The following is a 26,837-nucleotide window of genomic DNA, read 5'->3' as shown; positions in this document are numbered from 1 at the left end:
CATATCTGAAAGAGACAGTGAAGGAGTTAATGGAAATTTTGAGAAATATGACTAAAATAGACAAAAATGAGAGGTTGACAGACACAGAATATTCTCACCTGCTCCAGGGACCAATCACATTAATGCATATTTTTGACATCTCATGTCTTACACATTCAAGGTTAATAAGTTAATAAGTCACCAGTACTTCTTGGCCCCTAAATCTATTTAAAGATATTAAAATATTAAGTCTATTTCAAGGTATGAAATATATATGTTTAAGATATTAACCTTGTATCTTAGATATTAACTATCTAAAAGCATAGTTCAGGTAGATTCTAAGCTGGTCTGACGAAGTGTTGGGGATGGAGTTAGAAGTAACCCTTTGAGAGGCAATCCCTCCCCTCATATACAGTAAGCACAGATTCTGAGCAGGTTCTATGAGCATGTAGGACAAAACAAACATGAGCTCCCCTTTCTCTTCAAATCTTTGTGGTGACAAGTGACATAGTACGTGAAACAAATTTACCTATATCCTAAGCTTAAGGGCATAGCAATAAAGCCAATGGAGCTTGGTCCTCAGGTCTTGTAAAGGGAAAAAAACCAGCTGAGTGTCGTCTGGTAGACACTTCCACGTGTAGAGTTGTAAAAAAACTGCAATGGTAGATTTCAAAGACAATCCTTATTTTCAAGAATTTACAAGTGTGTAAGACAGTGGTTCTCAATATGTGGTTCTGAGACCAGCAGCATCAGCATCACCCAAGAGCTTTTTAGAATACAAATACTAAGGCTCCTTCCCAGATCTACTCAGGAACTCTGGGGGTGGGGCCACTAAGGTAAGATACGAGAACTATGCTAATCTTTGGGCAACAGGAAAGATTTTAGTAAAATATGAACCAATATAAATGTAGATTCTACACATTCAAGTGGCATTTATTGATTTTGTTTGGGGGGGGCCAGTGGCATATAGCGGTGTAGACAAACTGATTTGTTTACATCTTAAATCTGAAGCATATATACTGATGCACACCCATGCAAAGCAGTTCAGTCTATTCTGTGTTTGCACTGACAATGGTCTACTTAACAACCTGAGTAAATGACTGAAATGCCAATGACAACGCCCCTGGGAGGAGAGACAAGTCTATAATGCCTTTACAATAAGCTAATCAGCACTGTTTACACAGGCGATCAATAAATGTGGGACTGTACTGAACTGAACACTAACAGGTAAACGGCTTTAATAGTAGATACCAGAAAAAGGGTTTTAACTTACTAAATATTATTAAGAGAGCATTCAAAAGGAATTCGAATATAAACAGACTTAGAAAAAATAGTTTTAAAATAAACTAAGAGGATTCTCATCTCAGTAATCTGGAAGACATTCAACAACTTCCTACCATTTCTTTGCCTAATATGCACCTTCTTCTTTTATGGCCAATTACTAAGGATGTGATTATACACAGCAGGTGAGAATACCTGTGTTGTGACCAAGACTTTTTTTTCCCTTTTTTTACAGTTATCAAAGTGTCCTATCTTGATTTGGCTAGTTTAAAACCAAAGCTTTCTAGCTTCTAGATGATTATAGCAGAACTTGACTCTGTCAGAAGTGATGTGCACCATCCTTGAGGCACCCCACAAACTCTGGCAACAAAGTGAAGTAATACCCCACCATTCAAAGGCTTTTGGGCACTGATTCAGTTCTCCATAGCAAGAGGAATGGGAGAAGGAAGAGAGGACTCCTTAGAATAGCATGACGACGATAACAAAGAGGGAAAGAAAACAATTCAAGAGACATGACACAAGGGAACTAATGCACTCAGAGGCAACCCTTCGAGGAAAGCCTTTGGTTTGGTCTTATGACAGGAGAAGGCCTCGACCTCACAGTTGGGAAGAAATGTGCAAAGAGGCTGCTTTCTAGTTTGTTTCTCTAATTTATACACCTAATAATGCCACTTTGAACTTTAAAGGGTTCTCAGAAAAAAAATCAGCTGTAATTTCTAAAAGTTACATAGCAATGTGATGACAGATGATTTTGTGGTCAAATATTTAATAACACCTACTATGCACCAGGCACTGCACAATAAACTGGAGATACCCAAAAAAGGGGCAAAAGTTGTTTCTGCCCTCATAGAGTTTTCTTTCTAATTACTAGGAGTTTTTTTTCACGTTTTTTTTTTTTAAGATTGGCACCTGAGCTAACATCTGTTGCCAATCTTCTTTTCTTTTCTTCTCCCCAAAGCCCCCCAGTACATAGTTGTATATTCTAGTTGTGAGTGCCTCTGCTGGTGCTATATGGGATGCCACCTCAGCATGGCCTGATGAGCAGTGCCATGTCCGTGCCCAGGATCCAAACCCACGAAACCCTGGGCCATCAAAGTAGGGCGCACGAACTTGACCACTCGGCCACAGGGCCAGACCTCTGATTAGCAGGTTTTTGTACTTTTTTCTCCTGACTGGCAGTTTTGAGTTATATGTCTTTGAAGCTAAATGTTGATGCACTGGGACCAGGTATAGATTGATAAATTAGTAACTAATAAACAGTTACTAAGAAAAGATGAGGAAAATACTTGAGTGGAATAAATGAGGTGAACAATCAGGAATATGTGAGAACTTAAATTTTTCTGAACCTGAATAGAAACATCTATTACACCAAGAATAAAGTCTAAACTCTTTAAAATGCCCAAAATGATCTGGACCTGGCCTATCTTCCCAGCTAATCTTAAGCCTCCTGCCCCGTCACTCAGGAGATCTGGCCACAATGGTTTCCTCTCAGTTCCTTGATCATAGTAAGCTCCTTCCGCCTCAGCTTTCATACATGCACTACTACCAGGGTCTTGCCACATAATAGGTGCTCAGTAAACATTTTCAGAATGAATGAATATATTTCTACCTTAACTTTTAAAATTTATCACATTAAAAATAAAACTTTTAAACTAATTAGTTTTACAGTGGTCTTTTTCCTTCTGTAGATAGCAGAGTCATCTTTTTTTATATACATGCTTTAAGATATTTATACTGCTAATAAAATACATGCTAAAAACTTTGAAGATACAAAGCAGCATAGAAAAGAAAAATCACCCATAATCCTTCTATCCATATATTACTAATGTTAACATATTGATATTATTTTTCTTTTCTCCATATTTTACATAGTTGAGTTTATGCTTTAGTATAACTTATCATCCCTCTCTCACTAACATTTCTTTGTAAACAATTTTTAATGGCTACATAATATTCTACTATTGGGATACAGGCTAATTTATTTAATGGTTATTTTCAGCCTTCGTTATAAAACAATGCAATGATGAATATCTTTGTAGCATAGAGTAGTTTAATAAATTACCTTAAGCTGAAATATAGAATATATTTATTACCTATTGATTTCAAAAATCACCTAAAAAATTTAATTGGTTTATGACAATAAAATACACTATGAAGTTTTTTTTGCCAACACTTCAATTTCAGATCATATGTATACTTCCTAAAACACGAGGGTCAATCCACCTCTGGTCCTGAGAAAGAGCTGTTTGTCTCTAGCATTTCACTAGTCGAATCCCTTGTAGAGACTTGATTGTTTAGCTTCACACTATGGATAGGATGTTAAGAATGGGCAAAGGTTCAGATGCTGCCAAACAATTTAAATAATGTTGATATTTATAAGTATTTTTTAAAGTTCCTGCAGGGAAGTACTCATCCTAATTTTAGAAGCATGAAGAAGTTTCTGAGAAATAAATGGTGTTCTTATGAAGTAGAATGTACTAATCCCTAAATTTTAATGTTCTTTTCTAAATTCTTTATTATTTATGGCCTATTTAAGATCATGAATGGTTCTTAATAAAATGTTTACTCATATAACTAGTGGTCTACTACTTCCTGTCTACAGTTTAAGAACCTCTGCTAAAATTCCGACCTCAATTATTGGAGAACACGAGCATTAACATAACCAAAGATTTAAACAACTGATGCTTTGTACTCTATTTAAAAGCTTTTCTTCTCTAGAAACAATAAAATGTATCCCAGAAAATGGAAGTCTGGGGGAATTAAGAGAAGGGAAAGACATCAACAGGTGAAAACGAACAAAAAGTTCAGCAACACACATACCACAAATTCTTCATCCACTTTATTTAACGTTAATTCTGCATCATCTTCTGGAACAGTTTCTTCTTCTAATTCTTCCATTGGGTATGTTGGTCTAAAATAATAAGGCTTAATATGAGATAAGCGTTGAAAACAAAACAAAGCATTTTAGCAGGCCAGAAAGCTATAATGTGAAAATTAAGGACCCCTTCTACATCAGATCTTGTCCTTTTCACCTCCTCCTTTCAAAACCATTGTTAAATGTTTCACGTATTCTTCCTGAAATCTTCCACGTAAAGAAGCAAAAACGTTTATCTCTAAATTTAAAAAATAAGTTTACACAAATGGGGTGATACCATGCATATTGTTATCCAACATACTTTCTTCGCTTACATTAGTAGATATTAATACCACATTTAAGTACATATACATCTTTCTTTTGCTTTACATACCTGCACTGTATTCCACTGAACAATGGTACCATAATTAAACTAGCAACTTATTGTTGAACTTTGAGGTTGTTTCTAGTTTTTTCACTAGACAATATTGCAAAGATCATCTCTATACATTTATCATTATGTATATCATTTAGAATAAATTTATGCAAGCAGAATGGCTGGTTCAACAACTTTGTATATTTTATTATTTTGCTAGATATTGCCAAAACCAGCTTCCAAAATGTTAGCCTAATTTACACTCCCAACAATAGTGACCCCATTTCCATACATTCACCAATATGGTATAAAAACTTTAAAATTTGCCAATCATCTAAGTGAAAAAATCTCATTCTTGTTTTAATTGCATTTCTTTCTCATGAGAGTGGTTGAATACCTTTTCATGTTTTAATTAGTTATTTGTGTTTCATTTTCAGTGAAAAGCCTATCTATGCCCTTTGTCCTTTGACTTTTTCTATATTAAGAAAGTTAATGCTTTGCCTAATCTGTGTTAAAAATATTTTGCCTAGTTTATTACCTATAATCTTGGCTATTCAGGACTGTTACAATTCTTCTTACACAGACTTGGCAACTGTTTTGCACGGATCCTAGCTTTAACATCACGTATATAAGGCTTTCTCTCACACCACACATCCCACATCCCTTTGGTCTTTTAGTACGGCTCTAGTTTCATTTTGCACATGTACTTCTTCGATCAATCTGAAGTTAATTTTGATATAGGTAATAAGAAGGGCTCTAGCTTTATTCTCATTTCCAAAATCTAATTAGTAGTCCCAACACTTAGTATTGAACAACCATTTCTCCATCAAGATTAATGACATGTATTTCCCATATTAAAAAAAACTTAAAAGTTTTTGGATTTATTTCTGGAAACTTATTTTAAAAACCAATACCTCTGACAAGTTAACAAAATACAAAAATCAACATTTAATATTAAGGAAGGAAAGTACTGTGAACCAAATCAATCTTCTTAAAGAATAAATTTCCTAATTTTCATTAATTAGAATTAGATTATCTCTCAAAAATGCTCTAGGATTGTTTTGGTATATTTAGGTATATAAAATAATCGTCTGTAAAGAGGTAATGTCTACGCCATTTATAAATGACATAGCTGACATATGCTCTAAGGCCTATTACTTTTCAATGCTTTCCCCTTGTTCTTCCCCATGTATACACAGTCCTTATAAATTATCCACCTCACAATACATGGCCAAGAATAAGACAGGCCCAGAAGCAAAGGAAGTACAAAATCGAACAATGGTTGAAATACTAATAGCTTCTATTAGCTACTAATAGGTGAATTTAGAATACACTGGGCAACAGATTTAGTAATTTTAAAAACTGTCCAATGGAGCAGCACATCTCATAACTTATCTTTTCTTAGAATCTAGTAAAGAAGTATTAGTATTGTTTGGGTTGAAGCAATGAAATTGCCTTTTTTTAGTTCAAAAACAGATGAATATTAGTAATTTCATACAGTTCAACCTAAGCCAAGTGGATTTTTAAAAGTACTTATTAATAGGGAATAGATTATTTACCTGAGAGAATGTAATTAAATATACATTAAAATATTAACAGGAAACAATATGTACCCCTTTCTACAGAAGTTAGTTCTAAATTAAAAATCAATGCTTATATTTTACCTGAATAATACCTTCCACAATCTCTGACCTACCAATAATTCCAATTGTCAAAGGACCAAATTTATGTATTTTCTAATTATAACGTATATAAATTGACAGTTTCTGAATATTTTATTCCCTCATCCATGCAGTCAACATTTATTGAGCATCTATGATATACCAAGAACTATGCTAATTGCCACAGAGTACATATGAAGATTTCATAATCTCTAGCAAAAAAGCCAGACCTGTAAACAAATGATTTAAATACCATGGGATAAATATGATAATAGAAGCACAAATGAGGCACTGTCAGGTCAGAGACAGAAGCAATGACCAACGTCCAAGACAGCGTCAGGTGGCTTCTTCAGCATTATTCTCACCCCAGTCCCTATAAGCAAAGGAGAAAATCCTATTTAAAGTACTACATTAATTCCCATTTTTTCCTTAAATCTGCAGCTATCAGTTACCTCCACGTATATATTATGCTTGTGTACGTAAATAAATACATGCAAAGAGATTTTTTTTTTAAATTCCCTAAATTGACAAAGATATATAGTTACAGTTAAACTTTCAAGAATTATATATTTGAACTGGGAAGGGGCACAATAATATCTAACACATTACTTCAGAAATGGTTTTGAAGACACGAGATATTTCAGTTTTGTCTAAGCTGACCTTTTTTAATCACCTGTGGCATTTTCAGTTTTGAACAATCAAGAGAAAATACTTCTTATCAGTTCAGTTAAATAGCTCCGAACCCTCAGAGGAAAAAGCTATGCACATACAAGTCCTATTACTAGGGTGGCTGAGCGTTACCTTTTCCAGGTGAAACCAATATATTTTAACGCTTCTTCAGCTAAACAGTCAAGAACATAGCACACATGCTCTCCATAACCTGATTTTAATTTTGAAGGAGGAAAATCTGCAGTTCTCCCCTGAAATACAGAAGATAAATAGGATATTATTTATTATTTATGTTCCAAATGTCAAAACATTTCAAGCAAAGTACTGCTGAATAAACGTATTACTTCTCTATTTTTCAAATATGATATAAAATAACTGTAATTACATTGCTTCTTAGAAATCCATCTCTTTAGTCTTTTTTTAATCCATTGATACATAAGAAACCAAAGGAAAATAAAGATGTTTTATGGTCAAAGCAGCAAATTAAAAGGCAATAACTTCATGACAGCAGAACAAGTCACTGATCTTGTTAGGGTGAAAAATCAGTAACGACTAGCTTGGTATCATATCATTAAACAACCACATGAAGGACAGAGTGACTCACTTGTCAAAAATTAATAACGTGTGCCAAAAATTCTTCCCTCCTGTCCCCAGGAAAAGTCAAAAATGAAAAGTACAACTACTATCATGGTCTGTTAAATCAAAGTTCCCTTTCAAAATACAGTGTTTCAGCCTCCTAGTTTTTTATCACTTTTTAGAAGGAGAACTAAGCACGCATAAATTTACTTCTGAGACACATCAAGATTAAGAAGATATTATTACTCTGGGCTATAAAGAGTGTATCTTGACCATTTTTATAAGTGGCAATAATAACATCAACCATTGTGAGAGAGTTTTACTCGGAACTGAATCCAGGTATAATTTTATATATCTATGTATGCGTGTATATATATTTAATTATATATAATAAATTAATATATATAGTTTTCACAGTGGATTATCTAAAAGGTTAGTATTTACGTTGCTGAATTACCAATATTGAAATTCATAACTTGAGAACATGCAGAAAGAAGAGAGTTCTTTACACTTACAAATAATCGAAGCTCAGATAATATGTTAGATATTGTTGCATTAGGGTCATCATATTCTTGAGGCTGCTCAAAGGGACGCCCTGCTTTGTTAATCAGCCAAGCAGCAAGAGTGCAAAACATGTAGAACTGTTCACCAGGGTTGGTAGGCAGTGCAAAATAGTGTCTATTTCAAAACAAGGGGGAAGGGAGGAATACAAAATATGAAAGATTGCAGATAAGTCTACAGTAACTAAAGAAGCCAAGTCCAAAATGACCATAGGACTTTTTTTTTTAATGGTCTTACAATCAAAAGGCGTTGATAATTTACTCTAAAGTTTCTAGTAATCCACAATACTCATATTAAAGTTTTTAATCAACTTTAGATTAGGGCAATTGCTACTGTACACAAAATATTAGATCAAAGACTTTACACCCACAGGATGCAGCGCATGTTAAAAAACAGCTTGTAGAACTTTTGCCAAAACCATTTGCAAGGAATAATTAATAAGAGAGTATCTCCTGAAAATGGTAATTTGGAATTAAGAGAATCTCAGAGTTTAAAAAAAGACCTTAATGATTATTCAGTATGCATTTTTACAATGTCACTGGTATGTTATCGGCTCAAACCTATCAGCCATGTTAAACAGGTTTTCTCAACTGGCTGCACATTTGAATCACCTGAAGAACTTGTAAAACCATTGCTACTGGGTCAAACATTGCTTCTTCCCTCGTGGGTTAAATCAGCACTTCTGGGAGGGAAGCCCCAGAATGGGTATGTTTCAAAAGCTTCCCAGTTGGTTCTAAGGTGCAGCCAGGCTTAAGGAGCCCTGTGTCTCAAACCCCCAGTCTAACAAACATTTGTTGACCTTTGCTAAATTACCTAGCCTACTAAAAACAGTCCTGTGAGGATCAACATGATTTATACCTAAACATGTTAGGAATAAAACCTGATAGCAACAACACTCAAGTCAGTTTCATCAAAGATCTTATTCTGCTTTTTTACGTATAGCTATAACTATTATGTTTATAATGTATTTATAGCTATTATAACTATTCTTCATAAGAATCAGCAGTCTACTCCACGTTTCTCAAACTTTTTCCGGCAGGATAAGTGTAAATGTTCTGAAAGATAACAGAAAGCTAGGGAGAAAAAAGGCCATGAAGTCCTTCCAGGTATATGCTTACAACCTTTTCAAAACACCCAACACTAACAACTCATCTTTTCCTTATCAGGTGATAACTCCTGGACAGAGGAATGGACACTGACAGATACTGCAGACCTAGGACAGCAGTTCTTAAACCATAGGATGCATCAGAATCACTTGGAAGGCTTGTTAAAATGCACACTTCCAGGCCCCAGCCCTAGAATTTCTGATACAGCAGGCCTGGGAACGGATCTGTGGAACTGCGTTTCTAAGGCCCCAAGTGATGCTGATGCTGCTGGTCTGGTGACTAAACTTTGAGAACCACTGGCAAACATCTTGCTGAACTCCTGAAACAGGAAATAATACAGAGGTGATATTAATAAAACCCTAAGGTCATTTTCCTTTTAGTTTGAAAAATACATTTGGGAAAAAAATGTAGTTTTATTAACATAGAAAATGTTGGTTGTCTGTATTATCCCGATCAATTCATTTAAGTAATAACTCCCAATCCTACAATTTCTATCACGGACCAAACAACACTACTTTTTCCTCTAACTTTTCTCCTACTATGGACTGATTTACCAATACGGACAGTTTACAGAAAGCCTACACATCTTACAATTCAAGTTACTGGAAGAGAGCAAGGAATGAGATCAGTACCGCCATGGGAAATTCTTTGAGCCTAGCCACAGCCATTAAGAGAAAGTACTACAGATTCTTAATCTAAATTACTTCTTACAAAATAAAATAAACGTAAGTATTAACATGAAGGAAAAGCTATAAAGCTTATTTATCTGGCTATCACTACGCTACACTGAGTGGAGGAGAAAGCTCTGGCTGTCTGTTACCCTCAGCAACTCACGGCATTGCCTTCAGGATACAATGGACTTTTCCCCACCAGAACAAGGACAGAACTTTAGGTTCTGTGATAAAACGACAATTCCAGTAGCTGTCATTTCATTTGTCTCTTCCACTTAGTTTCTGAGAGTACCGTTAGTGCAAAGGCAGAAGTCTTTTAAACCATAGCAAAGAGCCAACAAGTGTGCTAACTGTACGTGCAGAGCTCGACAAGGTCCTAGGTACCCAGGTTGCCAGCTCCAGCGACAGGTCCTCTCAGAGGAAAACAAACTCTAGAGACAGATCTAAATGATAATGGCATCATCTCTGAGGATGAGATTATGGGTGATTTTAGTATTTTTCTACACACTTTCTGGTGTTTTTCTGAGTTTTCTACAAGTACTTTTATTACTTTTATAATCAGAAAAAACACAGTTTGTGTTTTGCAGAGATGCGCGTGTGCTTTAAAGAGTAGATAACCTCTCTTCCGGTCCTTTCTGCCGTTCCAGAACTTGTTTACTCCCTACAAAAACACCAAGTCTAAACTCCGCGGGCTCCGTCGCCAGGTCTGGAGCGAAGCGCCCTTTCCTGCCTAGGAAGATGGAGGCGAGCGCTTGCTAACCCGTTGGCGCTCCCCAGAAGGCCGGAGGAGGGCATCTCCCCGGGGCCCGGCCCGCACCCGGGCGCCGGGGGACGAGGGCACCCACCTGGACGGGGGCTTCAGGTTGTTCTTCCGGAGGAGCTCCTCCTCATAGCGGAGCAGCTTCAGCTTCTCCACCAGGTCCTCCATCACCACGAACATGTGGTAGGCCGCGCCGGGCCCCCGTTCCACGACCACCTCCCCCGCCCCATCGCCCCGGGACCGAGACACCCCATCCTCCAAACCCGAAGGCGTCACCACCGCCGCGGCGGCCGCCATCGCAGCACAAGCAGAAAGGGCCTGGCGTGGGCTCCGGCCCACAGACCTCGGCGGCCTCTGCCGCCCGCGCCCCAGCAGCCGGGACCGCCGCGACCGGTTACCAGGCGACCGCCGGGCAACCCGTCACCAGGGAAACTAGACTCCGCCTCCTTCCCGCCCGGGGCTCTTCTAAATTCCTTCCAACCAGGGCGGGCTTCCTGCATGACGTCACCTCGGGCCCCGCCCCTTCCCCTGCCTCTGGGTAGGAGGTGGCTAGGAGGCGGCTCCGCCCCCCGTGGGGGCGTGGCGTCCCGCGCCCCACGTCGGCCGCGCCTCCTCCCGCTGCCACTTACAGGCGGAGCAGGGGCGGTGAGAGTTTCCGCCGGGGTCACCCGCCAACCCTTTGCGGGTGTGGGGCGGGGGTGTGGCGTAGTGGTCACCTAGGGCGTCCGAGTGAGTGGCGGTTAGAAGGAGAGAGAGGGAGACGTGCAGTATTGAAGGCTCTGCTAGCCCGTTGATACCTCCTTTATTTTTCCTCTCAAAATTCAAAGTTCTCACAGTTGCAAAGAGTGGAAATCGTAGGTTTCCCTTTAGCTCAGGAACTTTCCAGTGAGAGGCTTTTTTTTCTTAAACATGATCTTTGTCTCATTAGGGAACAGTGTATTTGATTTAACAGTGTTTTATAAGGCTTGAAGTATTAGAGTGCCCACTGTTACTCCAGCGCCAGGAGAGGGGTTGTCGGTTGGGAGGGTCTGGGGGAGGAGAAAGGCGGCGGAGGAGCAAAAAGAAGGCGTCGGGGAGGGTTGGTTCCACCCCAGGAACAAGATCCTGATGCTTAACGCATCTGATGCTTCATCTGTTTCAAGTCCATTACGTGTAGTTTTGGGGTTCCCTGTTAAAACCAACATAATAGAAGAGATAATCTTGAAAGGAATTTCCTTATAGCTCTACTGTCCGCTGCAGCTACTGATTTAGAAAATACAAGAAAGGGGACAGAACTGACCACAGCTTTACAGTTCTCAAAAAGGGCTTGTGTATCAAGCAGTTTTCCCAACAGCTAGATAAAAAATGAGGTGAGTGTCAGGGAGAAGCAAATTCATGGGGAGAGGTTGCACGTGGGTTTGTGTTTATAATGTGGTTCTTGAGGGATCTCTGATCTCTTCTGTCTGCTGCTGGAGAATATAGAAGTCACATCTTTTGACATAACCGACGTTTGAAATTTATCTGTAATATCTTTTGGGTTTTGTTAGAAAAATGGGCAGAAGATGACTTTTTATTTTATTATCAATCTAGACCTAACTTGTTCCTGATACTAATAAAAGTGTCGAAAGATCAGAAAGGCAAATGCCTGTTTCTATTTACTAAAGGAAGGAAATAGGTGAAGTAACTGATTTATGTGGGAAATAACCTAAAGGAGAAGGCCCCTGAGAACTGTTTTTTAAATTAGTAACATTGTCTGCCTGCTGCAAGTCATAACCAGCTACTTTTAATAAAGATGAGTTGGAAAACTAGATTTGACTCTACCCCACTGCCAAATTGGTCTTCTTCTTTGCCGCCTTAGAGCAGTGTTTCTCCCCCATGCATCCCCACCCCAAACCAGTACACGTGTGGGTGAGGGATGTTGAACATCTGTATAACTTTCTGAGTACAAGATAGATGTATAACTTTAAAAAAAAAAAAAAAGCTGAGATACATGCTTTGGGGTGCTTGGTTAATCAGCAAGCAACCTGTGGCTTTTTAAATGACTCAAAAAAGTGTCAGACTTTGCAGGTACATTGGATACACCCAGGGAGATAGATGTTATCTCAAGGCATGCCGCCTGCATAAGACATTCAGACATTTTCAGAAAGTTATATAGCACTCAGATGAAATAGTCAAACATTGCCTTTTGGCTGGAGAGAAACCCTCCAACGACTTATGTATTTTGGCTGGTGGAAAAACCCACCTGTCCCAGAACCTAGCCATTTCCTTCCCAGGCACAATGCTGGTGCAGCCTGGCTTGAAAGCAGTATCAGGAATTATTTTTCCCCTTAATTGTTGTGAAGAAGAAAAAAAAGACTGAACTATAAAGTGTCCCCTGTTAATTGTGGCACAGAAACAGTGAAAGAAAAAAAGGAAAAGCCAGGGGCTGGCCCCGTGGCCGAGTGGTTAAGTTCGCGCGCTCTGCTGCAGGTGGCCCAGTGTTTCATTAGTTCGAATCCTGGGCGCGGACATGGCACTGCTCATCAGACCACGCTGAGGCAGCGTCCCACATGCCACAACTAGAAGAACCCACAACGAAGAATACACAACTATGTACTGGGGGGCTTTGGGGAGGAAAAGGAAAAAATAAAATCTTTAAAAAAAAAAAAAAAGGAAAAGCCAGCTGTTCAACATTGCATCTTTTCCCACAGAAAAAAAAGGTGGGAAAGCATACTGAAATGTCATATCGTTTTTAAAAGGCCCATGGATTATTTTTGCTGAATCTTTGTTTACCCATAATAGTTGATGACACTTCAAGAGGGCTTTTCCCCAATGGAAGTAGGATCCTTCACATATGTGACAATGCACATTCAATCCTCTTCCAGCCGTCTCAGCCACCTAGAAGCTTTGGGGTACATTTGTTTCAGTTTTTTGCAAGACTAGCTCATTCATTGACTAAGGAGTTAGTTAGAGATTGAAGAGAATGGAATGTTGATATATGTTCAAAATTCCTTTAAAGAATCTTAAGAGAGGTTTATCCCTGGCTCTACAGTATTGACCACAATTAATAGCTGGGCTTCTGACTTTGACTTTTATCTCTTGTAAGCTATCTGTGAAATGAGCAGAGGTCATTTTTAAGGCCCTTCAGGTGTTTCTGTGAATGGGCTAATCTCTGAGAACTGAACAGTATCACAATCGAAGCTGATTTAAGTTAAATGGATTTCTCTGGAAGGTGCTTAGCAAGGCTAGGCATGAAAGGAGCTAGGGGTGAAAAGGAGGCAGGTTCAAAGATGGAGGAAGGCTTTCCAGAAGCATCTCCAAATATAAAAACAAGTCCTCCAAGAAGACTAGACAGGCTTAAAGAAAAAAGCTGTTTTGTGTTATACATGCCTTACTACCACCCATTTGGAATGTTAAAAACTTAGAAAACCACTAATTGAATAAAACTTCCTTAACCTAATAAAAATTGTTTGCTGAAAATCTAGACAGGAAAGTCATATTTAAATGTGAAGCATTAGAGGCAATGCCTTTTACAGCCAAGAACAAGGTGAAGACATCCACTCTTCAAAACCGCACTAGATAGTTGAAATTTATGTAATGTTATAAACCGGTGTTAGCTCAACGAAAATAAAAAAAGAAAAGTAGAGATATCTCACAAAGGTAGAATAGAGAGAAAGAGAGAAGGCTAAAAGATGACTGAAGTTTGGCATTAATAGGGGAGGTGAGATGGGAACAATTTTGAGGGCAGGTAGGGTTGGTGTTAGACTCACTGGTTTGGAAGTGGTGGGAGGCCATCTGACTTGAGACTGTGGCAAATGTGGAACTCAAGGAGAGGCTAGGCAGCAGAGAGAAATTTGGGAAATATCTGCAAAGAGATCTTTGAAGAATTGGATGAAATACCTGAGTTATTCATATGGATATGGAGTTTTGCCAAGTTTTGGAAATATTAAATATGTGACAATAACGACAAAACTGTGCTAGAGATGAGAGGGCAGAGACTGAAAAAAAGGATTGCAGACAAACGATTGTGGGTGATATGATTAAGTAAAAAATTCAAGAGAATCTAAAGAAAAGCTATTAAGACAGCTTAATAAGTTAGCCGTATGTGAGATCCAAACTAAAGAAAAGTTACTGGAAAAACAAAAATCTCAATAACAAGCCATATATAGCACTAGGAATAAGTATAGCATTATCTTTATGGAGAAATTGTTAAATTTTACTGAAAGTCATAGAAAAATACAAATAGGGTTACAGTGTTCATGAATGAGAAGAATCAGTTATCTTTGCTCAATCTATAAATTCAGTGCAATTTCAACTAAAATTCCAAGAGGGCTGACCTGAAATTCATACCTAAGAGTAAATTTTAAGGAAGCATGAGCTACATTGAGAACAGTGTTCTATCAGTGAATGAAAATTTTACTCATTCTGTAATGCATGTAGAGAAGTGTTTAAGAACACTTGTAATAAAGATGATTCAAAACACTATTTGCTTGTTACCTTGAGAACAGTGTTTTATCAATGATTGGAAGTTATACGCATTCTGTAATGCATTTAGAGAAGTGTTTAAGAACACTTGTAATAAAGATGTTTCTAAGAAAAAAGTATGAGGAAAGAATCATGATATCAGATCAGTAAGATTCTTAATAAAGGTGTAACATAAAATAATGGCATCACAGGAATAAATAGAAAATAAGCTGGAAACAGGTGAGAGTTTGTATGGAAATTCAGAAAAAGTTGGTGTTACCAGTTAGTGGAGAAAGATGAACTATTCAATAAATGCTATTGAAGCTGTAGTTTTTCCATACGGAAACAAAATTACATCTCTAAATTCCAACACATAAAATCGAGAAAGATTGAAGACAAAAATGTGAAATACTTGTAGAATGTTTAGAAGAAAACAGAATATTTTTAATCTCAATGGTGGAAAGGAGTTCTTGAAGGAAATAAAGAACAAATTTTAAAGAAAAGAGAAAACCATCAAAATTTAAGAACTTAAATACAAAAGAGGACTCTATAAACAGTGAAGAAAGAAGATATTTGTGACTGATATAATGTCAGTAGATTAGTCTCCAGGATACATAAAGGTAATAGATCATCATTGCAAGGCCTTGATGCCGTGTTGGAGGAGTTTAGATGTGTTCTTCTAGGTCAAGATTTCTTGGCCTTAGCACTATTGACATTTTAGGCTGGGTAATTCTTTGTTGTTGGGAACTGTTCTGTTCATTGTAGGATGTTTACCAGTATCCATGGCCTCTACCCACTGGATGCCAATAGTACCCACCCATAGTTGCAACAATGAAAAATGTCTCCAAACATTGTTAACTGGCCCCTGGAAGGTGAACCACCCCTAGTTGAGAACCACTGCTCTAGATGCGTGGATTGAAATTACAAATGCCTTTATAAAGACCAGGAATGTAAATGAGCAGGGGTGTGTGTGTGTGTGTGTGTGTGTGAGATATGAACTAGAAAACTCAGGTACCTTCTCAAGGAGGGGACATTTTTGTCATGCAGCAATGTGGCCCAATTTTGCTGTTTGTTGTGATTTTGCAGGGATGTGAACCTGGGCTTTTATGTCACTGTGAGATCCTAATGCTCTTTAGAGTGACTTTCTTCACAGAAAATTATTTCAGGGCCTACTTTAGTTGTTAAGGATATGTGATTTATTAATACATTGAAGTTCAAAATTGAGAAGCCTCATTCTTAACTTTTAGTTTGATGTTCAAATTTTATTCAGTTTCTAAATGTAGTAAATTTGGTACAGTCTAGTTTAAGGGGAAGATTTATAACTTAAATTCCTATAGAGGTTTTAAACTGTTTGTAAAATTATTATATTTATTTTAATATTATCTGACAAACCATTCCAAATACTGATAAATCTCTTGAATCTAAAAGTTAAAAAAAAAAAAAGGCAGGAGAAGGATAAGTTCTATTAAGTATTCCAATCCTGTATCTAAACATAGATTTTTAATCTAAACCAAAAATCTAAATCAGTTACTCAGTTACGTATTATAAACTGGATTCACAAGTCCATTTCTCCAATGCCAAATTTTCAACCGTTAGATATTTAAATATCACCTATGCGCAAGTTATTCTTTAACATAATTATTACTACTATGGTTTTGACTTTCATTATTACTGTAATTAGTGTTGCAATCTTTCAGGATTAAAATATACTCAGCCACCTGGGAACCAATCATCATTACAACTTGAGCCTGTGAAGTTTCCCAACCAATGTACCAATAGATCCCTGGGCGAGAGGTAGAAGAGATTCTTGCCCCAAACGCCAATGGGACACACCAAGTTCTAACTTGCTATACCAAACTCCCTAACTTAGAAGGGGAAGTGGTTTTGTAACCCATTCCCCTTGGTTTACTTCACATTCTAGTTCTTCTCTACTAAGGGAAGTCTTCCAACCCCACTAAGATTTTAGTTAGCTGCTTCAGTTAACTTTGGCTCTCAACGTAGATAAATGCCATCCAATCATATTGTACTTATTTCAAGGCTTTGCTTCGCTCCATGGTCTCATTTTCTTGAGGAAGAAAAAAAGTACACGTGTGAACTGACTTCAGTTTACTGCTTCTGTATAGGTGTTTGGGATAGTTATTGAAGGGTTTCAAGTAGGTATGTGTGTGTTGGGGAAGGGGGAGTGGAAGATGATCAAATTTGCATGTTAGAATGTTCTGGCAATATTGTGAAGAAGGGACAAAAGAAGGTGAAAAATTGATTAAGAAAGCAATTTGAATAGTCAGGTGAAAGATGGTCCTGAACTGGGATGGGAGGCAATTAGAATGGTAAAAAAAATGACAGATATTAGGATATTAGATATAAGGGTGCATTTTATCTCCCTATCTGTTTAGTCTGTATGCAGAACATATCATACAAAAAACTGGGCTAGACTCAGATGAAGGAGGAGTGCAAATTGGTAGAAGAAATATCAACAATCTGAGATATGCGGATATCTTACTGGCAGAAGGCACCAGTGATTTGAAATGATTTCTGACAAAAGTGAAAGAAGAAAGTGCCAAAGCAGGACTGCGTTTGAACATCAGGAAGACAAAATTCATGACTACAGAACTACACAACTTTAACGTAGACAATGAGGACACTGAAATTGTTAAAGATTTTGTTTACTTTGGTTCAATCATCAATTTAAATGGAGACGGTGGCCAAGAAAGCAAGAGAAGACTGAGACTCAGAAGGGCAGCAATGAAAGAATTAGGAAAAATCATCAAGTCTATGGAAGTGTCATTAGAGACTAAGACCGAGGTTATCCACACCCCTCTATCCCCAATTATTATGTACAGCTGCAAAAACTGGACAGTGAAGAAGGCTGACGGGAAAAAATGGATTCATTTGAAGTATGATGTTGGAGGAGAGCCCTAAGGATACTGTCGACTGCCAGAAAGACAAACAAATGGATTCTAGAGCAAATGAAGCCCCAACTATCGCTGGAAGCAAAAATGATAAAATTGAGACTGTCCTACTTTGGGCACATTGTGAGAAGGCAGAAGTCTTTGGAAAAGACAGCAATGCTGGGAAAAGAATAAGGCAGCAGGAAAAGAGGAAGACCAAATATGAGATGGGTTGACTCCATAAAGGAAGCCATAGGCCTGAGTCTACAGGAGCTGAGTAGGGCTGTTAGGACAGGACATTGTGGACATCACTCATTTATAGGGTCGCCAGGAGTCGGAACTGACTTGATGGCATGAAACGCACACAGATGTTAGGAAGTAGATTCAACAGAACTTAGTAATGAGCACCATGCGATGTTCTCTGGGGCATGAGTGGCACCCCAAAGATAGCCCCCCTTGGGGCAAGAAAGCTGGCCTTTATACCCCTGTCTCACTGGGGTATAATCGGCTGACCCAGACATCTCTGGGTGAGGTGGCATCTCTTGACCACAGGTGATTTTCTGTAGAAGGATGCAGTTATGAACAATGAGCAACCAGTACTCCTAGCAACTGGGGAATGGGTACATCAGCCTGGTGAAAAGGGATCTGGGCAGGCACCAACAGCTCTTACTACAATAGTTAACATTAGCATGTAGTGTTTCTTTCTTTTTTTTTTAAATATTGCCACCTGACCTAACAACTGTTGCCAATCTTCTTTTTTCTTTCTTTCTTTCTTCTTCTTCTCCCCAAATCCCCCCAGTACATAGTTGTATATTTTAGTTGCAGGTCCTTCTAGTTGTGGCCTGTGGGACGTCACCTAACATGACCTGACGAGCATGCCATGTCTGCACCCAGGATCTGAACTGGTGAAACCCTGGGCCACTGAAGCAGAGCACATGAACTTAACCACTCGGCCAGGGGGCCGGCCCCCAACATGCAGCATTTCTGAATTTCTTTATGTGAGATGTCTACTGAAGTAGTGAAAATGGTCCTAAGCTAAGATTTTCCAAAAAAAAGTAAGGCTGCTAAAGGTATAAACTATTGATCAGCTATCGTATAAACTGTCAGATGGGAAAATACCAGATAAGTAACTCTACATTATTGAAACATTCAATCTAATTTATTCCTTCCTTCCTTCCTTCCTTCCTTCCTTCCTTCCTTCCTTTCTTCCTTCCTTCCTTTCTTTCGTTTTTTTGGTGAGGAAGATTGGCCCCGAGCTAACATGTTACCAATCCTCCTCTTTTTTGTTTTTTTCTCCCCAAAGTCACAGTACATAGCTGCATATCCTAGTTGTAGGTCATTCTAGTTCTTCTATGTGGGATGCTGCCACAGCATGGCTCGATGAGCAGTGTGTAGGTCCATGCCCAGGATCCAAACCAGTGAACCCCAGGCCACCGAAATGGAACACATGAACTTAACCACTCGGTCATGGGGCCTGCCCCCAGTCTAGTTCTTTGGTTAGATTTCTTTCTATTCCATCATATATGTTAGAAACACTTTGATTTGATACATATTGCATACTAACAAGAATGATTGATCTGATTTGTCAGAGTTTTGAAGGTTAAGCAGAAGTAAGTTTATTCTTTAAGGGCTAGATTAAGGAGATTCCATTTATTTTACAGTCTGGAATGGCATTTTTTCCCCAAGAAAAAATTAAATTCAAGATAGAGAGTAAACAATACATGTCGCAAGAAAAAGCATTCTTAATGGGGCTCCCTAGAGTGTAATAAAAGTAAAATCTGCTAGATGCTACCTCCTGTGGAATTATCACGTCGTCATGGTACAGCTCTGCATCTATGCCAAGCCTTCTGATGGCCTGTTTCATGAATGCTTATTGGCAACTTGTCTTGAGGCTTTGGAACCTCTTGCCAAACCATTACATGGTAATACAACATTAAATCCAAATGACTGATTTTATTCCTAGCTATTTAGTGGAGATGGTTTCCTACTCCACACCTACACATTTTGTTTTATGAGTAGAACAAGTAATCCATTCTGCCTTTGCATCCAGTGAGATTTTGACAATGAAAGTTTTTTTCTTTCTTTTTGAGAGTGTGAATGTGAAAGCCCAAACTAATAGATCAGAGCTCAGTGTTTTGCTTTTGACAGCCACAGAGGGTGTTTTCTAAGACTTTTTTGCACAGCATACATTAGAGTACCTATAATATGTTAGGCACTGTGCTTGGGCATGGTGATATGGAGACTTAGGAGCCTGGTCTCTGTGCCCAAATATCTCATACTCTAATGCGGGAAGCACATGTAAGTTGATGGGTGCAACATAGGATGATAGAGAAGTAGAGTGTGTTCTGGAAGAAGGCTCTCCGGCCTTCTTTTATCCTACCCCTCTACAAGACAGAGTTGGTTGTGCCTCCTCTGTACCCCTATAGCCTATGATCCTTTCTGTCTCTGGAGCCCCATTTTTCTCATAGGCCCTGAAGAGTCTGGAAGAATTAGTCAGGATAAGTTAGTAGAAGAACCAGTATGTGTGAGGTAGCTCTCTTGTCTGGAGAGCCAAACTTCAGAGCAAAGGTGATGGCTCCTCTCCTTTGTGTCTAGTGTGGGGGCCAACGCCCTTACACGTTGTGCCTAGGTGCGTAGGGGCATGGGCTGACTCTCTGCCTTGGAACTTTAGCAAGGGGTCTGCCATATATAGTCAGGTATTTCCAGAATCTGGAGAAGAACATGCACCTGTGGCCCAACTGCTAAGAATTCAGATTGGAATGTGTTTAAGTGCATCCCAAAGAACTCACTCCAAAATAGCCCTAAATCAAGAGCATCAACTAAAAACTCTTCTTATGACTTTCTAACAACTTACATTTTCAATAAGTCTTTTGCTTGGTCTACATGCCCAGTATACATTTTTTTAAAAATTATAACTACAGAGTTCAGAGGGATATTCATAAACTCTGAGTAAAACTTTCCTTCGTTTTCCCCAGTATCCCAAGGCAGAGTTTGAATTTGTCATAGTAACTTTCTGAGGAAGAGTAGACAATGGATGGTATGTAGACTGTGTGGTTGTCTAAGCCCCAGGAAGAAGGAGAGACCTTCCTCTCTGTTCCCCCATAGAGCAGGAGCTGATGGTTTCCGCTTCACCCCACGGTGCTGTGAAAAAATGGCTAACCAGCTGCCAACCCATTCTTTCCCTATTAATGTCAACTGTTTATAGTTATTTGGTCCATTTTCAGACTTCAAACTTTGAACAGACTTCTCTTTGCTCATTCTCATGTCTGTAAAACTGTTTTTGTTTTCGTGGCTTTAAAATAAGATTTACTCTCTGGTAGAATAGCCCACCTCTCTAATTCTCTCAATCTTCTTGATTATCATATGTTTATTCTTTCAGATGAACTCTAAATTTATTTAATGTTGAAATATGTGCTCTTAGAATACCTCTAATGATATTGAGTTTATCATCCAGGGATATGGCATATACTCCATTTCAATCTTTTATTGGGTTAAAAGGTACTTGAAAAACAATTCTTTTTCTATTTTTACATTGACAGTTGATTGTAAAACAGAAATTTTTGCTATTTGCCTTATGCTAGGAAGTTAGTACTGTTGAGTATGAAAACTCCATATTGTACTTTCTGAAGGCAAGGACAGACCGTTATGCTGCAAAAGATTTGAATCTCCTCAGCTTCTTGCAGGAAGAATAGTATTTCTGAAATGATAGGCTGGAGCTTTTTAAAGCAAAATTAGAAATGCCTCAGAGGATCTTGCTCTTTCAAAGGAAACACCAAGTCCTTTTATAAAAGAAAAAGAAAAAGGTCTTTATTCTTGCTTGGAATACTATCACGGCTTCCTTAGTCATCCCTGCAAATCTGGTCCTCTTTCACACTTTTGTCTACATTGTTCCCAGAGTAATCTTTCTAAAATGCAAATAGGGACACATTACTGTCCTACCTGACGTCCATACATGGGTCTCTCATTCAGGACAACATCCAAATTTTTTAGCTTGCCATACAAGCTTCCAGGGACACATCCAGGCTTCATGGGGCCTGAAGCTTATGCAATTAGGGTGGGTGGGGTGGGGAGGATGTTCTTTTTAGTAAAAAGAAATACAAAATTTTGAATTCAAAATCTGCTACAGCTAGGAGGGGGCATGCAGGTGAGGCTCCCTGGAGCATAAATTTCGCTAATTTCCTGGTATATCTGCCTCTACTAAGGGAATTGTTTTATCTCAAATGAGTTGAGATTATTGGGTCGATAAATAATGACCAAGATAAAGTATCCAACAAGAAAAAGTTGTTTATGGCCCTGTAGGGGAGGGAAAAAACAGCTTCCCTCTGCCTTTCTAGATTCTCTGCCTGGGCCCCTGCAAATTAGGTTGATAAAAGACAGATAACAAGAGAATAGCAAGAGTTTATTAACATGTGCAGGGAGCGTACGTGGGGGAGAAACTCAGTGATGAGTAACTCAAAAGGGTGGTTAGAACTTGGGCTTATAAAGCATCTTAAAAAAGAGTAAATTTCTAGAGAAGTGACAAGACAAAAGAAAAGGATTTTAGGGTTCCAAGGTAAATATTTAGGGGAAACTAATGGAAGATAAGGGTTGTTTCAGTAAGGCCTGCTATGTCGATTCCTCTCAGTGCTGTCTCTGCGATAATAAGAGTCTCCAGTTCTTAAGAGTCCAAGTTTGATTTTATGCAAATGTGGGGGACGACAGAGAGCTTTTTTTGGCCTCTGTTGTTTCTCAATTTGTCTTCAGCTCAAAATAACCCTTATGCCAAAGTGGCATATTTTGATGTGGCAAATTCTGATCCTCTCTAGCCTAGAGATCTCTGACTGAACTCAAGACAGGTGGCTGGCTGCATATGGCCAGGATGGTTCTTCCTAATATGGGACAGACGTGTTGAGCCCTTTTTATAGACACCACAATAAGGAGAATATTAAGCCCATAGTTTCAGACTAGGTTTCAAGTAGTTTCAAGTTTGACCCTAAAATTACTAAATTAAATGAAGTTAGTTAGATTACTTCCCTGTGATTTGAGATTGCAACTCTCTACCCTGGTAGTAACTAACTTTCTTCAATAATCCTTAACTGCCTGGTTGAAATATCTATGTAACAGTGTTTCTGTATAGCTGAGTCACAATTACTAATGATATTTCAATGATGGTTGATTGGTTCTGTATCTCTTATACCTTTGTCGGGCTTTGTAGTCAATGTCACCAAAGCATGCTAATGACCTCTGTGATTAAACTCTTCTTCACACCAAACAATGGGTTGGGTTTCTCTCAGTTTAGACGGGAGAGGATGGAATAATGAGAACCCCTAAACATACTCTCTTATTTTTTCTTACTCTACATAACCATCCTCTCCTCACTTTGTAAATTCCGTTCCTTCCTTTTGTTTCTTCTTAAGCCTCTTTTTCAAAATGGCAACGACTCCTTATTCTTTAGCTGACTTTTCTCTAAAGCACTATGTGTTAGTCTGAGTCTTCCAAGGAGCAGAGGCCAAAATGGGCTTAGACATACTAGAATTTTATTAGGCTATATGCCTAGGATCGAATATGGGAAGGGAGGTGGCAAAGGCTGGCTCACCAGTCAGATCCTGGTGCAAGACTGACCCCAAGTGAAGAACACAGGGGTGGAAGCTTGGGTGGAAGTGCTCACTCTACATTGCCATGCAGTTTAAGGGTCACACTCAAAGCTGGCAGCCTTTTATGTCACCCTGTATGAGAGTGGGATAAATATTCCCAGGTTTGGAATATGTTGCTTCCAGAAGCCAAAGAGGCCTTCTAAATGCTTTTCTTCCTTCTTTGTGTAGGGAATGCAAGGTACAGTAATTTGTCTTTCACTTTGGAGCATGTCCCAGCATACCTCTGATCACTGGGTTCTCAAAATTTGACTGAAGGGACTAGTACCTGAATCTGATCTCTCACTGCTAGAGTGCATGCGTCTTACCAAGGCCTCCAGTGTACTAACCACCTCGTGCTCCTGCTCAATCAGCATTATGTCATGGGTGTAATGGATAGGTGTGATGTTCTGTGGGATGTCCTGAAAGTCTAGATCTCTTTGGTCTATGACAGGGGGCAGGAGAGTTAACATAGCCCTGAGGGAAAAATTTAAATGAATATTGTTGTCCATCCATGTGAATGCAAACTGTTTCTGATCCTCTTTCCTGATTGAGGTTGAATAGAATATGTTCACTAGACTAATGGCTGCATATTGTGTACCTGTGTGATGCCATATTAGTTTGCTCTATCAACCATACCATCCTGGTATAGTAGCTACAATTTAGGATACATCTTGGATGATTTCGTGATAGCCTCCAGGATCCGTCTGGCTTTTTAAGGGGCCAGAGTATCAAATTAAATGGAGATATGATAGGAGCCACCATTCCTGCATCCTTCAGATATTTAATGCTGGTACTCATCTTTGCCACACCCCTCCATGGGTTATGATAATATTTTTGATTTACTATCTTGGGGGGGAAGTTTCAGAGGTTTCCATTTGACTGTCCCCATTATGATGGCTCTTACCTGAGAGGCCAGGTACATAATATGGGGATTGTTCCAACTGCCAAGTATATCAACTCAAATCATGCATAGAGGCACTGTATTGTCCTGGTACATACTTGCCATGGTGTGGAGGAGTCCTTCCTCTGAGGACCCCTGCCCCTTCTTTAGCCAATAGGTTACAAATATGAAAATTAGTTCTAGTCTGGGAACTGAACAAGTGATTGTGACTCTGGTATCTTGTGCCTCCATTCTTGTCTTTATTTGGTTGTAATATTAAGCAACACCCTTGTTAGCTGCCCATCTGTTTTGCCCCTAGAGACACCATGCTCTATTGAGCACCTCTACAACTCCCTGTGGGTCAAGCAACCTTGGCTGTCCTCCGGCCTTGCCAGTCATTATGGTAATTACAGCCTCCTGGCTCCTGACAGATAAGTGCTGCCATCTGGCCTCTATTACTTTAAGGCCTCATCATCTTCATGAATGTTAACCAGCCCAGCAATGCAACTGATTCTAGTATCAACATCCCTGGCCTGTAGAGGAAAGCCATCACAGAATTTCTTAGTGGTGCTGATGCCCCTCTCACCAGTGCATTCCTGATGGCCTTGGGGAATGATGTGTTCTCTGGGCCCTCCTGCAGAACATCATCTTCTGGTGGGTCTTCAGCCCTTATATATCTGTACCACATACCCACTCCCTCAGCTCCTTAATTCCTTCATCTGCCTTCTGCTGCGGCAACTTGGACATTTCTAGGTTACTGAGAGTTGGCAGGCTTCTAGGAGCTACCCCAGCTGTGAGTCCATCTATGCTCTGGAGTTCTTGCTAGGGTCTTAAATTGTGTGTCTTGATAGAGTGTACCCAAGTCAATGAATTCTGGCTTATTCAGTTCTATGTTCTGTCCCCATTGATCAAGCACTTTCAAAGTCCACTTCCAGGAGTAATTTCCTGACCCCTGCTAGTATATGTCAACTCATTCATATAATTCTTCATGTGTATCGCCTCTTTCTTCCTTTTTGAGGACAGCACATCTCCACCTGGGTTAAGCTGGGATTTAACTCTTTTATCGGTCTGGCAGCCAGGAGAGGTAATAGGGGTACCTGTGTGGGCATCATCTGTTGCCTTGTCAGGGAGAAACTTCTGCTCTGCTGGGAGATGCTGCAGAAATGATGGTTCTTACTGGGAAAAGGCGTGCTACCTCTGTAATCACAGACGGTCTGGGAGATTGCAGAGTCGACATCCTCAAGACATCCAGTGTGATGTCTCTATCCTGTTTCAGGGTTCCAGGTTTTCCCCACCAGAGCTGTGACCTTCAGACAACTGACCTACCTTGCCTGAGAATTAAAATGTCTCTGGAGCTCTGGGGCTTTAAAAATCAAGTCTTCAGCCTGTTGCTCAACTGTGTCTACCCTCCCAGTGAGAGATGGGCTCTTTGTAAGCTACCACTAAGACTCTCTGGCTCTCATAGTTAGCTGCTAACTGCTTATTTACAGCCCTCAGTCTCCCACTGTTCCTCTGCAGGGTGTCAATACATCTTAGCAGTAACCAGCCAACTTCCCTATCTTTGTAAGCATTGTTCCCTCCGGTATTTTTCAAATGCCAGCGTCATCCATACCTGTCACAGCATTCACCTCCACTGAAACGTTTTCCAGAGAGCACGCCATTCACCAAGGCCATCAGGAATGCACTGGTGAGAGGTCACTGAAATCTAGCAATTTAGTCACAACCTTCCCCAGAAACTGTGTGTGCTCCACCTACTGAGCAGGGCAGTGTCCTCTGTCTGCCTGGGACAGAGGTGAGCCAGTACCAAACCCTTATCTTAACTGCCTGTTTTTTTTGGACCACACCTGGTACCACTGGTGTTTGTCTGGGTCCTCTGAGAATCAGACACCAAGACTGGGTAAACTTAAAAGGATTTTATTGGAGAAAATGCCTGTATGAGAAAAAACGATGAAGGAGATGGAAAAGGTTGGAAGAGCTGTCAGACCCTGGGCAAGTCTGACCAGGAACGAGGAAGAGACGGAAGGAAGGTTGAGTGGAAGGATGTGGTTAGAGTCTACGGCAGGCTCAGGAAGACCATCCAGGAAGTCCTCAAACCAAGGTCAACTGTCAGAGGAGGGCCGTGTCTCTTACCTCACTCAGTCGTCGCCTGGGAGCAGCCTTCGGGACGCCCTAGCTCTGCACAAACAAGGCAGGGCTTTGCCAGATTGCAGTAGTTGGAGCCTCTGGTCAATTCTGCTCATTCTCATGGCCGCCACAGCTCCGTCAGTGTTGTAATTACTGTTTATGGATAACAACATACACCAAAACTTAGCGGCTTAAGACGTCATTCTACTATATTCGTGATTAAAGAAAAAACAAGGGGCCGGCCTGGGGGCGCAGCGGTTAAGTTCGCACGTTCCGCTTCTCGGCGGCCCGGGGTTCGCTAGTTCGGATCCCGGGTGCGGACATGGCACTGCTTGGCAGCCATGCTGTGGTAGGCGTCCCACGTATAAACTAGAGGAAGATGGGCACGGATGTTGCCTCAGGGCCAGGCTTCCTCAG

The 26,837-nt window shown here is 39.6% G+C and overlaps 1 protein-coding gene across 1 annotated transcript in view; it reads right to left on the bottom strand.

The window, feature by feature from the left end:
* IFT57 (intraflagellar transport 57) overlaps positions 1–11,030 on the bottom strand; it is a 54,587-nt gene extending 43,557 nt beyond the window's left edge. Inside the window, exons 1-4 of the mRNA XM_008524103.2 lie at positions 10,580–11,030; positions 7,912–8,074; positions 6,953–7,071; positions 4,081–4,171 (exon numbers count right to left, since the gene is read on the bottom strand). Of these exons, the coding sequence (XP_008522325.1) occupies positions 4,081–4,171; positions 6,953–7,071; positions 7,912–8,074; positions 10,580–10,791 (585 nt within the window). The 5' untranslated portion in view covers positions 10,792–11,030. The remainder of the gene's footprint in view (positions 1–4,080; positions 4,172–6,952; positions 7,072–7,911; positions 8,075–10,579) is intronic.
* Between the last annotated feature and the right edge of the window lie 15,807 nt (positions 11,031–26,837).

Source organism: Equus przewalskii, chromosome 18 (assembly GCF_037783145.1).
Source record: "Equus przewalskii isolate Varuska chromosome 18, EquPr2, whole genome shotgun sequence".
In the NCBI taxonomy this organism is placed as follows: domain Eukaryota; kingdom Metazoa; phylum Chordata; class Mammalia; order Perissodactyla; family Equidae; genus Equus; species Equus przewalskii.
The sequence above is the reverse complement of the archived record's forward strand: the minus strand, read 5'-3'. Positions and strand labels throughout refer to the sequence as shown.